The sequence below is a fragment of the Ischnura elegans genome, chromosome 5, assembly GCF_921293095.1.
Source record: "Ischnura elegans chromosome 5, ioIscEleg1.1, whole genome shotgun sequence".
Lineage (NCBI taxonomy): Eukaryota > Metazoa > Arthropoda > Insecta > Odonata > Coenagrionidae > Ischnura > Ischnura elegans.
The window spans coordinates 52,046,134-52,062,373 of record NC_060250.1 but is presented as its reverse complement, the minus strand read 5'-3'; the positions used below and the strand labels follow the sequence as shown (position 1 = coordinate 52,062,373).

General features: G+C 39.3%; 1 protein-coding gene across 2 annotated transcripts in view; it reads right to left on the bottom strand.

The window, feature by feature from the left end:
• LOC124158879 (sodium-dependent dopamine transporter) overlaps nt 1-16,240 on the bottom strand; it is a 186,261-nt gene that overhangs the window by 144,691 nt on the left and 25,330 nt on the right. The window contains exons 2-3 of one of the 2 annotated variants that reach the window (XM_046534280.1): nt 9,034-9,199; nt 8,158-8,508 (exon numbers count right to left, since the gene is read on the bottom strand). In XM_046534280.1, the coding sequence (XP_046390236.1) occupies nt 8,158-8,452 (295 nt within the window). In that variant the 5' untranslated portion in view covers nt 8,453-8,508; nt 9,034-9,199. Of the gene's footprint in view, nt 1-8,157; nt 9,200-16,240 lie in introns of both variants that reach the window. The other variant, XM_046534279.1, reaches the window with a different exon arrangement.

Sequence of the window (16,240 nt, the reverse complement as noted above, 5' to 3'; positions counted from 1 at the left end):
CGTGGGACAACTCCAAATCCATAATATCGTATGAAACTCAACCGTTTGCGTTCTTCATGAGATGTCAGCGGGGCACGCGAAGAAAGGTTGGATTATAAGAATGACAACCATGCCCCAAAAACTATCCCACGCTCCCGAATTCTCCATGGCGCACACAGATCGATGCCCAAACTCAACTTTCATATTGTAATTAGCTCGTCAAACGTAAATGGGTCGCTGGCCGACGTTAATTGTCCACGAAAATAGGTCACGCTCCACAACTGGTTTAAAAAAAATAAAAAGTCGCGGGCAGATTATTTCATGCGAAAATTAGGACTTGCGCCGCGCCTCCACTCTCGCGAGAGAATGCACCAAAGGATAGCGAGGTGAAAAGACATTTTTCCAATATTTTCCCTGGTTAACTTAGCACCGGGAAGTTTTCCATTCAAGCTATTATTTGTCCCAGACCAGCTTGGCAAAGAAGGGCCCCATTCCAGTACAATGGAAAGGAAAAAGGACTACCAAAACTGCCAAAAATTCAGTGTTTTCATTTGGATTTTATAACCAACAGTTTTAACTCAGTACGTCTCTCTCCGTTATTGATGAAAAATAAAATTTTACTTAACTTTTAGAATGACCACAGATTTATTCTGACCGCAAATAATCCCATTTATATATTCATGGGTGGAACCAAAGTTATCATTCGAAATCTCAATCACCTTACTCAGATCATCATTTACTATTTTCCTTAACTTTTATTAAAATTTCAGGCATAAATTCTTACCTCCAAATGTTATTGTATATTTGAGTTAGGTATTAGGTATTTGTGGCTGAGTTTGCCAGTGTTACGTAGTTGAATGAATGAATGCAATGAGTTCCTTCGAAAATATCGTTTAACAACTGGCTCTAAGGGTAAATTGCATTCATAACCTACATACTTAGTTATGTCGGTAGCACTTACCAGAGAAAATCTATTGATTATTCCTACATGTATTATGTGATTTTCTAAGCTCATCCACGGTAATTTCTTTGACTTTAAACATAAGATATTAGCCACGGTAGTAGTTACATGTTCAGTTCTACATGCGACTATCAATACGCATTTAAAAAAAACTAAACGTCGACGAATACGGTAATTAATTTCTGCTCAATTCCCCACTAAGTATGTGTACATGCAGCTAAATTAGAGATAAATGATACGCCGTCCACCATAAATTATTCCAATTCCCGGGTTCAAAAATTTGCTCATCTCCAATATTCTAAATCTCGCCGTCGCCAATTCAAACAGCTCAATGTGTCCTAAACATCTACACAGGGCCGTCCCGTGGTGTGGCCGCGCCCGGGGCGAGATTCTGTCAAGCGCCCCCTCCCCCCCCCCCCGGGCGACCGCACCACAACTTACACTCAAAACCAAACACAATGCGAACGGCAGGTGTTTACAGGAATACATTTGAAAAGATAATGACTTAAGATAACGAATATTTTTGTTATTATTGCAGAATGTTAATTTTGTTATTGTAAAAACAACTTTTTAAAAATTCTGGTAATAAAAATTTTTGTTTTCCCTGCCGCAAGATTCCCGTTTATTCTGCCGCAAAATTCCCGTTTTCCCTGCCGTAGCGGCGCCCCCCTGGCTGCTGCGCCCGGGGCGACCGCCCCGGTCGCCCTACCCACGCGACGGCCCTGCATCTACACACAACAAAGATGCACATTCGGTAAGATTCGAACTCACTCTCTAAAAGGTAATTCAATTCACTAAAGGTCTACGACTGCCTTACAATGTAATGATTCAGAATATAATTAGCAGTATAAACTATCAGATCCAAACACTATATTTATTTATCTCTTAAAACAACATTTAAGGTAAGGAAACCTGTGCAAAGATCAAACCGGATTCCTTAAGGCAGCACATAATCTCCCACCTAGACAAGGTTTCGAAATAATCCATGCCGTTCTAATTGGATTCAAAATTCCTCCGCTAAAAGGGCAAAGGCCTCTAACATCAAACCCGACTAATTACCCCACGGCTCACTAGGCTCATAGCCCGAGCTCTACTCCTAAACAATTCAAGCATTCCTGAGTGGTCATAGGGTAAACTATTCGATTACAGGGAGCAAAGAGTATCTGGAGACCGAACACTAACACAATTTTCAATTTTAGAACACTCCCGCTTGACTATTATATTATCGTGACTTATTACCTGCTAAAAATTAAAACTAACATTTTGATATAATTAGTGCACATGGAGTGGACCTCCTTTTTACAAGCAAACCCCAACACCTGTAAAATGGCTGCATTTACCCAAGTTGTCTTATTTAACGTACGGTAATCGTTTATCAATATAAAAAACTTGTCATGTCATAAGCTTGTCAGAAATAAGAGAAAAATTGTAATGCCTATTCCACGTTTTAAAATAAAAACTTTTGATAGCATGTTGCTGTAACGAAGTTTCGAACTCTGGACCCCAATGCAGTAAACGACGATACATACTATACCATCGAACCTTTATACCAGAGGAGTCACTATTTTTTAATAATATAAGACATGATAAACGTACCACATGGAAAATAATTAATTACAGCCAAACTATGGTCCAATCATTGAAATCACTACCCATTCCGAATGACAGAAAAAAATATGGCCTTAAAAAAAAGCATGGCAAGGTACGTGTTATTCCCCTTTGAGTGAAAATAATTGCACATTTTTCGACTCGTAGAATCCGAGAAGATTCGCTGGCCATTTTGAAGGCTGAGTAACCGCATGAGAGGCGGTAAGCCATGACCTACGCTGTTTTCTTTTGGATTCCAAAGTCCCCGGGGTGATTGGCATTCTTCCTTTTTTCGTGGCCGAGCGAGTGTCCTTGAATTATCTGGGGCAGCGGCAGGAGAGATCTCTCATTCACCTTTCCCGAGCCGAGGGATACCCTGGGGAGTACATTCGGATACATTCCCGTGTATCCTCGGTTGAACCTCGCCTCCCAAGATTTTCATTTAAATATTAACGAAGACTGGCGGGTCGAGACAAAAGAAAAAGACGATTCGAAGCACTCCTTGCCCAAAGCTGAGAGCAAAAAGATACAAGAGCGCTGAAGGGGTCTGCGGAGTAACCAGAAGCTGTAGCCAGCATTATCCCATTATACCACAATATTAACTAATCTTGGAGTGTATATGACTCTTGAATACTTTCCATGAAAATCTTGTTACTTCTCCTACTTCCTGAGAAATTTAATGGAAATTATATATCCAATATAATTTGAAAAATGAAAAAAAAGTCGTACTAAGCCAATCCGACCAATCACGTGATCTCTGATTTTGCCGTTTCAATCTTAGTCGGAATATAACCGAATGTTGGTCACATTTACATTTACCCTCGAGGCCCAAAGTAAATCCGGAGCTCCAGGTGAGAGGATATCTCCCGATGGAAATTTTGGAATGGGTTTGCAGAGTACGATCAATGCTTTAAAACATAAAATGCATGTTCGAGGGATACGCTCACGCCTTCCAAAGCGAAAGTCGCGGATTCCAGTCCCGCCTAAGTATCAATGGCATAGGTGGTTTTTAATAAGTTTCGACATTTTTAAAATGCTAGTAAATGGGAGGAACCTGTGAATATTACAGAAAATTTTACTATCGTTATACCAATCGATTGAATAATCATGAAAGAGGAAATATGTTTTAAATTGGGGAATTAAAAAATTTATTTTCAGATTGAAAAATGTTTAATTTTTTTCGGTTGTTGAGAGAATAGTCTTAACGTTAATGGAAATTAAAGGACCTCAGGGAAGTGAGGTTACTCTACCCCTACCCAGATTAAAATAATTTTCACAAGAAAATTAATTATCAGGTAGGGATAAGGTTTACCACTAACTTTCCACTAACTTTACCACTAACTTATTACAGTTAAAACTACTGGATAAAACGCATCAAAATATAATGCCTTACCGATTAGCAAATCCTTTGAAAGGCCTATAACCACAAGTCTTAAAAAAGAAATAAAAAATTACTTGTTTCCTCTGCATTAGCAAACTTATAGTATTATTTGCCTAAAGCTTATCAATGCTATCTTCATTCACAACAAGCGTGTTCATAATCGCCTGCAAGATAGCAAACATCGACCAACATGACCTATGCTATACAGACAAATGATTCAAAAGTAGATAAAAAAGCAGAATCACACACATTATATTAATTTTACGATGACACACACATTATGTACGATGAACTCTGTAACAGAGTAGCACACACATGTGCTTGCAATATTACGTGTAAAATAGCATTTAAATGATTACATTGCATAACGAAAGCAGCCTAGATTACATTGCATTTGCTTTCAATTTCCTTAGAATAATTAACCTTGAAGTGATTATGAAAACATGTACCTCTATAAAGCTAAGAATAATGACTCATTTGATGTTTAAAGATTGCTAATCGTACAGATGTATTTCAACGCTAACGAGATAGGCAGTTTCGGTACACTGAAGCCTAAAGCGAGGCTTTTGTTAAAGATACGATTAGAAAATCCTGAGCAAGGGGGTATGCAATGCCAAGCCTGGCGATGACCTTCTGGCGGAGGAGAATGGAAAAGACTTAGATTGGACACCCACTGGGAAGAGAAAGTGCAGGCATAACTGCAGTGCGAGAGGCACCATGCTGTAGAGGAGGGGATGGCGCACGCTGGAAAGACAATCGTCTCGAGCTTTCTAGCCTCGCCCCAAGAGGTCTCACCGAGCCAAACATTTCGCAACCGCACGGATTAACTATTTCACGATTAATCACTCGCATAAAACTTGCTAAGGGCACGCACTGTCCGCAACTGTTGGAAGTTAATCTACATAACACCACGCAAGCCGCACAAATAAGCGTATGGCGGGCGTATAAGGACATCGGTTGATACCTTAGCAATAAAATATGTATTCTTTCGTTTTGTTTTCGTGTATCTTTTGTCGTCATCACCATTACTGGTCAACCATCCTAAGATTAGTTTGACGCAGCTCTCCACCCAGTTCTCCTATCAGCTAATCTATTCACGCCTACGCATTTCTTCTCTTTCACATCCTTCTTTACCAGTTCTATATATTTTGTTCTAGGTCGTCCTTTTCCGTTCTTGCCATCTACTTTTCCCTCGACGATTTTTGTCATCAGAACATCATGTCTCAAAACATGGCCCTTAAAGTTATTCATTCTTCTTATCAATGTTTTCACGAGGCTTCTCTCCTCTTAGGACTTCCTCATTACTATATAAGTCGGTTTGATCCATATCAATATTCTGTTGCATCACATTTCGAAGGCCTCTACCCTTGATTTCTTCGCTTCGTATTTCCGTTTCCGGTGGTACGAATTAGAAGTACAGAGCCTGAACGAGTGTGTTATCTGAAGCTGACATAATACTCTCAATTCCTTCCTTGAAAGATCAATACCAAAACTGATTTCCACAACAACATCTTAAAATGCATAAAACCTCTTAAGAGGACGCTTCACTCCTTCTCGTCCGGTTTAATTCTTTCGTGACGATCATTCGCTTTCATCTAAACTCGGCGGGGTAAAGTTCTCACCTGCCAAGCAAGAAGTAGCGGGTTCGATTCCCGCCTGGGTAGAATGCCTGTATTCAAGGAATTGTTGTTCATGCACGTGTATTTTGTTAAATTTGTTACACAAACCGATGTAAAATGGCCAATATCAACTGTATTCGGTGGCATGGTAATAAATAAAATAAATCAACCCATTTCCGCCCATAAAACTTTCTGCCTCGGAGTAACGGGATGATATTTGTGTGCGACTCATTTTCTATCAATTAACTAAATAAAAAGGATAAAATATTTAAGGCAACCATGATTTCTGATGAAGGAATACTAAATTAACCTTTTTGATATTATCTCTTATATTACACTAGTATATTATTTTCATACGGTAAGCGTCAATTTTGAAATTCCGTTTCGCATCCTTCTCTTTCTGCAAGTGGGCTTAATTTTATCGGCGCAAAAAATAAACTAATAAGTGGATTAGATGAAAAACTCTAAAAACATATTAGAGACAATATGAAAGCAAAAGAGTTTGCGGTTTTTCGTCAAGAGCCTCATACACATATCATGGAAAGGTATGGTCATACGGCTACAGGACGAAATTAGGTGCTTTTACCTTGAAACTTCCTGGTCCCATGTCGCAGGTCCCAGTCCACATTTGCCTGAACCTCAAATATTTGAATAATCAACCTCATTAATTACTCTGATGCAATTTTTCATGAGAGATACAGGCGAATAGTGAAAAAGAACTCTACATATCCTTGCGTAGGCTTTCACCATGGGGAAAAGATTCAAGTTTACGAAGATGTATACAAGCGGTGCATATCCCATAAACCTCTCTGCTGTAACTATCTATACAATACATATCGTGAAAACTACAAGGTGATAAAGCAGGCTTCAAACGAGAAATTTGTCCTTGTAAAAGAAGAAATAGGTCCGGCTGAAAAGAGAATTGCATTCCGGGTTTTGGAGCGGAAATTCATGGGAAAGAAAGATTCTAGATTGCATACCAAAGTATAGCCTTTTTCATCCAAGCCACGTTTTTTGTGCCCAAGCTAAAATATGTTCTCTAGAAAGGTGCCGGAATTGTGATGAAGGACTGTTTTAGATGTCTTGCTATGCTTAAATGTCTTACATGGTACGAAATTCACTTGTTCACCTAAATGCGAATGGGAAAAAATGGAAAGTCTTACATATATTTAAGTGTGCTTCGAAAGACGAAATAAGCTGATATCCTTGAAGGCTATTCAAATAAAGTAGGAAATCAAAAATAATAAACAGAGTTTAAGTTTTTTTACTTTCTTATTTTTCAATTTTTGAGGTACCGTTTTTCGACGTATTTATACTTTGTTTTTTTGCGATATACCTATTTTTTAAATTTCATCGTTCCTACCGCGAAAACAAAATTTCTGAGTAGTGAAATTTTATCTTGGGTGAATTTTCCTTATATGATGAATAAATATGTACATATGATTATATATACCACTACTTTTACTACTATTTTCACTACCTACGATGTGATGACTCAAGTAAACAAGTACAATTTGTACATCAACTACTTAACTGTGTTGCTAACTTCCCACCACGTAAGGACAATATGAAACCTTATGACAAACCATGTGGTTAATAAGTGCCAAGGATGTCTGCATACGTTAAAGGCATATTATTTATTAAACTCAAAAAAATCTCCATAGAAAAACTCATGACTTTATTGGATAGTTGCCGGACTTTATTGGGTAGCGGAAAATAAAAACTCCTTAACTTATAAATTTCGAATCACACGATATTAATATTATTTAAGTATCCTACCGATTAAGATAGGTTTTCATGAAATCCTTTAGAAAATACTGGCACTCTACCCTCCCGTCATGGACTTCCCTCTTCAATTCATAATAATTAGGCCTACACCCTTTCATTCTATCTAAAAATCCACTTCTCATCCTTCCTCTATGTCGTTTACCTAATGTCCTACCTTCAAACACTGTTTTCAACATTCCCTTCCCGCAAAGTACTCGCTCCATTCATACCTAGAGCGGAAAAATTAAAGGGACATACCGTATTTACCCGTAGAGGCCGCGCACTTTTCTCCGAAAATGCCGGTGAAAAAAATGGGGTTACACGGCTTACAGGAATCATCCAAATTATAATGTAAGCCGCGTTCCATTTTCCCTCAAATTATTATCGTTTATTTCTCCAGAATTTAGCATTGACACTAGGAAACCTTCTCAGGAATTACATTTATAGATTTATTTAACCTTATCAATAATGGAAACGTATTTACCCGAAGAAGCCGCGCGCTTTTCTTTCCGGAAATGCCGGTGCAAAAATTGGGGTACGCGGCTTACACGAATTCTCCAAATTGTAATGTAAGCCGCGTACTATTTTCCCTCAAATTCTTAATTAAATTCCCTCCTGATCTTAGCATTTAAACTAGGAAACCTTCGCTGAAATTACATTTCTAACATCACTTAACCTTATTAATCATGGGAACGTAAAGTTATCGATTTGGCAACGAATCAAGAGTTCCTATATTAAACCGCACCCAAAGAGCCTTAAGAAGTTTTTTTCCTCAAGAGCAGGCCCAAAAATGGGAGTGCGCGGGATATATGAGGGCGCGGCTTACACGAGTAAATACGGTGTACTTAAGTATGACTACTCACCTCCGCCGTTCTTGTAGCAGAGGTAGGGGAACCTCCACACGTTGGCCAAGTCGACGGCGAACCCGATGACGGAGAGCAGGAAGTCCACCTTCTTGCCCCACGTCTCCCGCTCCTCGCTGGGCGGGCAGCCCGTCGGAAGCGCGGCCGCCGCGCCCCCGCCGCCCGCCGCTCCGTCCACCGCCATCCCGGCTCCGTTGGCCGGCGCCGCCGCGATGTTAGACGACGGACTCGTGGGAGACGTCGGCGAGGCCGCGTTGCGGTGAACGACCCCCGCAGACTTCGACTCCGGGGCCATATCCCGCAGCGTCAAGGGTCCCTCGGGTCCTCCGGTCTGCAGGGTTCAGCGGCCCTCTACGGTGCGAAGCGTTCGTTTTGGAAGATTTCGAGGGATGGAAAGGCAGAGAGTTACCGGGAATGTTCGGTAAGGGGGAGATAACGTAAGCGTAACGTTACGGCGCGAATCACATCCATGGACAACACATTGAGCACATAAGCGAGCGGTAGGAAGCGATGCCAATGACTCGTGATGCCAGTGGTTTGCTTGGCGTAGCGGCAGCACAGCGTGACGACCCGAGACGATGGTTATGTCACGGCGTTAAGGATGACACCATAAAAAGGCCACGGTCCAGGTGGTTAAATATCGTTATGGGCCTCAATGATTGTAAAAACAAGTGACAATCAAGGTATAATTTACCGAATTGGTCACGTTATAGCCTCGCGGGTAGTGTGACTAACAGCGGTAACACTCAGCAGGCTTAGAGAGCTATCGGGAAGGGCCACATCGCAGTACGAACACTTGTTGCAAGGCTGCACACACATGCACCGAAAGCGGAGGTAGGAAGGATATTATTGAGAGGAAGACGTTGCGATAGATACGAGTGTACAGCAGCAGGTCCTCCGGATGGCTAAGTCTCCGCGTTCCTCCGGAGATGCGGTCGGAGTGACGAAGGCCCGGTCGTTCCCTCCATGCCAGCCTGGGGGCTGCGTGAAAGGCGCCGTCCTTGGCTCTCAGGCGGCCGCAGATCTGCGCGGGCCCACCACCCTGTGAGTGCAAGGGGAATAATTTCTTTTTTAGTCGGTGTGGCACAGTCGCCGAATTCCAATATACGCGCGGTGCACATTCATGTCACACTCATCACGGGATTTCGGTCAATCGGTTGGGCTAAATGAGATCTTGGGGATGTGGAGAGGAAAAGGGCAAGGTCGGCGTACAGAGGATGTCGGCGAATATTGGTGCACATGAACTTACGACTGGAAAGGGCGTGGCAATTAGTACCAATAGGGAAATCGACACTGAGCTGCATTTTATGCAAGGTTGTTTTAGAATTGGTGTGATTTACTTTAGATTCGCTAACTGCTAATCTAAAGAAAGAGAATGTATTTATTGACTTTTTTTCTCCATCTTTGAGAACAATTGAGCATTTGTTTTAGGTATTCTATTCAGATTTATGTCAAATAACAGACTTTCCACGATGTAGAAAAAGAATAGGATTCGTTTAAAACTTGGTCGTTCAGAAAAAATAATCAGATTTATTCAAATATACACAACGATTTATTCAAATCATTATGCTATAATATTAGTAGATTTCATAAATGCATGTCATCCGAAATTAAAGCAGTCTCCTAATCGAAATAAAGTATCTGCGATTACGGCCGAGATTGCGGCCAAGATTTTTTATGGCAAGTACACAGAAAATATTACATAATAGATTCAATAAAATAACTTTGTATTATTCCACACTTTATTTTAATTTAATTAGCACGACCCGGGTTTCAGCATCTAATGCTATCATCAGGTGATAGCATTACTGAAACCCGGGTCGTGCTATTTAAAATAAAGTGTGGAATAAAACAAAGTTATTTTATTTAATCTATAATGAAGCAATTCCACAAAGTATCGCCTGAGACAGTGTCTTATAGAAAATATTTCCACGATAAAAAATAATAGTTTTTTTGTCATAATTGATATATTTACAAGTAGGTTTAAACTATAAAATATCTGGTATGTGTACGGAGGATGAGGCAATGATTAACATTTAGATAAAGAAATCCCTATATCACTGTCTTAGAGTGTAAATAAAAATAATATTCACTATAGTACTACGTTTGAAATCTACATAATATTGACACGCTTTTCGTTTCTCATGGCAACTACCTTAGGATCATTGAAAAGTCTCGGTCAGCGCCAAGGCCTCGTAGACGGGGCCGTTTTACTTCCAGCTGGACATTGTGGTCCATGTCAAAATAGGGCAATGCCAGCGGACGCCTACAACTGATCCGAGCGTAGCGCGTGCGAGAGAAAGCGTGACCCGATATATATTCAAATCGCAACTTATGCAATCGCGGTCCCTCTGATGTTCCTCAGTGATTTGCAGGCGTTGAATCGAATAGCAGGTACTCCGACAGCCACTGTGCCGGAATGAAAACTACCTGAGCGTTTTACCAGCACGAGACTTCACCGTGAGATTGAAAACGGATTGAGAACGAACCTCGTCTGTTATCATTAGAATATCCGCTAATAAAAATCTACTGAAATCAACTGATCTTGGCGTGACTTGGTTGAACAAGGAGATATTCATGGTAAAACAAAAAAATGTTATTCATGGTAGAACAAAAAAACACAATATAGTACAGTTCCACAAACTTCATGGTGCTGTCGACTAGTTTAGACAGCTGTAGTATCATTCTCAAGACAAACATACTGTTTATGGAACTGTACTGTGTTTTTTTTGTTCTACTATGAATAAAAATATCTATGGTTTTTGGCCAAGCTTTGTCGCTAATTAGTAGATACTTAGCCTATTGCTCCCCTACCAGCCATAAAGAACTCACTAGATTCCAAAGGTTCGTGAAGACATTTTTCTATGGGAGAGAGCCAACATCTGCCCGAAGAAAGCATTGCTATAAACATGGGATTGTGGCTCGTCAATTAAATATCAATTTTAACATTATCGGGAATAAAAGGTACATCCACTCTGAAAAGGTGTTCGACACAATATAGTTGTTGGTCCATAGATGGTGATATACATGTATAAAGGTTTGTCAATTAAATATCCCACCGAAGTGTGTGACAATATCATACACAATATGCCACGCATATGTCACAATGTGACATAATGTGAATCACTCAATTTGAAGTAAACTTTTTCATAGTGAAAAGTAAACCATGAAAAGCATAGTGAAAAGATACACACAAAATAGTACTGAGTTCTTATATCAATTTCAGAAACTCTATTACCCGTAGAAAATAAAAGAACAGACTTTGTAAGGTTCACCATGATACTTCTTCAGGTGAGGAAGTACCATCTTCACCTGAAGATATGACCATGTCACGAAACCCGGGTCGTGTTTTTTTTAATATATTAAGTGAACCTGACAGAGTTTATTCTTTTATTTTCCATGTTGAAAACGTTTCACAAAGTTACGCATGAAACCATCGGTTATCTAATACAAGTGTTTCAACGGGCTTTCGGTCATTCATCATCAACAGCTATAGAGATATTTCTTTTCAACACAGATATAAATATATAACTTCCACAAGTAGTAGGAGGGGATGGATTAGAAGGAAGAATAAGGGATAGAAGAGGGTAGCAGGGGGTAGGAAGCAATTGTCATGCGCACCAGAAGACATAAAATTGCAATTACTTTTCCTGAGACATAACAGAGAGTGCAAAGATGAAAACCTTGATGAGTATCACCATATCATAATGAAAGCATTAGCAATCATCAACCAACTATTCTTTTGGAAAATACTTATACTTACATATTTTTCCAAATTGTAATATACTCTCCGATAGACGAATGATATATTTTATCCATTTAAAAATAATCAACTCAAACAAATAGTGATAATCAATTTAATTTGGATAATTAAAAGTTGAATTTACATTTATTTCCGAATATGAAAACGCACTTCAAATGCTTCTGAAAATGTTTACATCTTTGCATCGGATGTAGATAATTCTTTCACCTATTTCGACTGATAGCTGTAATCTTCACTACCACCCTCAAAAATCTATTATAAATCTAATCGTGTGTAGGCCTGTCAATACGACATATACCGATGATGTTACATACTAGGATATTTGTCCTGGCCGCCTCTCTTTTGCTGCATGCAAGCACCCGAGTCATTAAACAAAAGAAGACTACGGCACTAGTAAGTGGCAAAGGAGAGGAGGCTAGGCAAACCCTCATCTTGGAAAACCAAAGTTTGTAAAGTGAAAGACTTTTTGTTTTTGCTAGGAAGTAGAATATTAAACAATGGAAAAATCAAGAAAGAAATAAAGTGTAGAATAGCGCAGGCGAAGTGGGCTTTCTACAAAAGGAAAAATCTTCTTACAACTGAGAATACAAGCGTAGAAGTAAGGAAAAAAAATCATCAGTTGCTACATATGAAGCATATTTCTATATAGGAGCGAGAGTTGGACGTTGACAGCCGCAATAAATTTCGCAACGAGGCCTTCAAATTGCGTGTACTTCATAAACAGTCACAGAGGGTGTTATGGAGCGAGGTTTTGACATTGACAGAAGCAGAGAAGTCAAGAGTGGAAGCATTCAAAATGTGGTGCTACCGAAGAGTGATGGAGATAAAATGGATTGACCGAGTAAGGAATGAAGAGATGTTAAGATGAGTGGGAGAAAAAGGAACTCTTCTAAAAACCTTTAGGAGAAGACGGGGAAAACTTAGTCGGCCGCATTAGGAGACATGATGGCCTCATGTAAACAATCGTAAAAGGAAGGGAAGAAGGGCGAGGGACGGCCCCGAATGGGTTACGTTGAACAAGTGAGGAAGGGTGTAAAAGAGAAGAAATATGTCGCAATAAAAAGGCTAGCGGATAGGAGAGAGGAATGGAGAGCTGTGTCAAACCAATCCTAGGAATCATGACTTATAATGATGGTAACACAAATTGTTTCTCATATATGCAGCAAACCTCATAGAAAAGGTGTTTTTATGAGTAAAAAGTTTCTACTTCCAAATATCCGTTCCATTTTAAACGCAATTTATGCCATATATGGCAGAATTTACCTTCACGATTCCCTGAATACGTCATGTTAGGTGTGCTTACATAAGGTATGAATTTATTGATGCTCACATCATTAACCAATGACCTTTGTTTTTTCATTGAAAGATCAGTGTCGATGGTTAACGGAACACCGGTACGTGCAGTGAGCATGAAAACAGGTCAAAACGATTAGAATCAGTTCAAACTGCATCGATGTTTTTCTCACGTATATCTAATTTTTCCGTAGCCGAATCCATTAACCTGATTCCCTATCTGTTATGACGTTTGATTGAAATGAAAACCATCCTCTTCTGGAATAATTCCAAGATATTTATAGTGGGAATAAAAGTAACACCACGGAGGCTCATGAGTGTTTATTCATAGTTAAATCTCCGTTAATAAAGAGGAGATAGAATACAGAAGAGCATTATGTCAGAGCTACTTTCATCACGTCCTCATTGCGTCAATACGTAATGCAAATCATCATTACGCATTGGAAGGTCGACAAATGAAAAGCGTATGAGCTAATGCAGCTTCAATGAGCTGAATAATTAAATCAGTGGACGACACAGAAGAATTTATTTATCAAGCTTACCTCCGCATAGATTCACGCTACACTATTCAGAAATGTATCACGGTTTAAAAGGGGTAGGGCACTTAAATGATGATATTTGAAAATTTTGCCCTCTTTTTGAATACAAAAAGAAGTTTTACTTTATGAAAACGTCAGTACACAATCGTCCGTCAAAATATTAAAGCCTCATCGACCTTTGTTTTTGGCTTTTGTCCTTACGTTTTTTGTGTCAACGTTTTAAGTTGCAGCATTTTGACACCTTTGTAGGAGACCTGTTTAGGATTGGGCCTGCTATCTATCGCACGATGATATTTTTATCCACTAATATTGGCACTTGATTTTCGCCATTACTCTGGAGTAAATGCAAAATATTTTGTACACAATTATGATAAGGTGTATAGTATACCTATCAGTTCGGATGGTGGACCTGAAAGAGTGGTGAATCACAGAATCCAAGCAGGGAGGAGAAAAAGTGGGAAATATCCACAGAGAAAAAAATTATTTGCCTTGACCGGGAATCGAGTACCCAGACCTCAGTAGCTTAACTGGCTAAAGTACTCGACCGGAAATCGGGAGATCCGGGTTCGAATCCTAGTCAAGGCGAATAATTTTTTTCTCTGTGGATTTTTCGCACAATTTAATAAATTGACTATTTCTGAATGTTCATTGGAAAACGCCAAGAATAATGACTGTGCCTAAACCAAATATTCATGTCCTTAAATGAACGGGTTATGCACTGACTGTCAACATGTATTTTTTATTTCGTCGCGTAAAAAATCACAACCTGCGCGGCATTTTTGCTAAAAACCTATTTATCTTCATGAGTTACCTACCTTGAAGAAAGCTTCGAGATGAAATTGGATCCAAGGAAACCCTTTAAAAATCCCAAAACTTAGATCAAAATGAATTAAAAGGATAAGATTACCGTAATTACTTCCGGAGCATAACCTCAGTCACGTGCAAACCAGTGATAAGCACACCGCTCTTAGTAAATCCTTTTGAATTAGTCATTTACAAACCACGGTGAAGCACTGGATATTGATTTTTGCTAATGAAGTCAAGCGATAAAATGAGCCCGGCGAAAATTCACGCACATTAAATATCTAAGGGGCTTTTAAGCTAAAACTCGATAATTTAAAGGTGGATGCACTCAACCGTCAACCAATTTGTGAGTGCTTGGCACCAAGGTACACATTTAAACACGTTAACTCCACATTTTCCACGTTCACTCTGAAATATTTTCGTTTGTAGACTCGGGAAGAATTCATCCCGTGGGGTAGCACTCATCACCGGAGTCATCACTGGTCAACAATCCTAGGATTGGTTTGACGCAGCTCTCCACTCAGTTCTCCTATCAGCTAATCTTTTCACACCTACGTATTTCTTCTCTTTCACATCTCTCTTTACTTGTTCCATATATTTTGTTCGGGGTCTTCCTTTTCCATTCTTGCCTTCCACTTGTCCTTCGACGATTGTCTTCCTCAGGCCATCATGTCTCAAGATGTGGCCTATAAGGATGTTCCGTCTTCTTATTAAGGTTTTCATGAGGCTTCTCTTCTCTCATGAAAACCTTAATAAGAAGACGGAACATCCTTATAGGCCACATCTTGAGACATTATGGAGACATTTTTGAAAACCGATTAAAAGGCGACCCAATTGGCAACAGGAATAAGCCTTCTTTGGGAGGGAATCAGGCCTCTCCTATGCAATCCCCTTGGCTGGCCTCAAGGATATTTTGAGAAAGCTTGTGATATAGTTGACTGGATTAAGTTAATACCTAGTCATAGTTCCCAAATGTAAGCTGGAGCTGTATTCTTCCTAATATGCATGACTATATTGTTGCGCTCTCCGAACATTATTGGACGCGTAACTCGTATACATTCGAATGGCTTTTTCTCAGAAACGGTAAATCTAAGAGAAAAAAAAGACATGACAATTTTGTAGATAATTTTCTGACCTACAATTTTGGTCTGCGCAATTTTTATCATAAAACTAACCGTTTGGCCAAAAAATGCAAAAAACTCATTTTTGTGACCTTTGACCTTGAATAAAATTTTTTGCACACACGGGATCGATGGGGACTTTTCAGGATTTCATTAGAGTGGTATCCCTAACGCTACTGGAAATTTTCATCTTGTTGGCAATTTATGCAAGGGTACCCCTATTTTTTGGGCTAATTTGACCGGGCTATAATTCGTGGAAAAAAATATTCTATTTGAATTCAAAATTAGACCTGTATGGTGAAAAAATAGCAAAACATGTTCCCAAGAATAAATTAATCTGAAATAATAATCATACAAATGACTATATCAGAGTGTTAGAACTTTTTCTGATCTTACACGATAATTCCGATGGCTTGGAAGTATTTTTAATTTAACGCGTCGTAAAGATCACATTTCCAAAATATTTTAAGCACGAAATTCTTATGTAAAAAAAATGAGCACCGAATTTAAACACTTTTGCAACTAAAGATACGGATGCAATTATACCTAATGACGTCAGACAT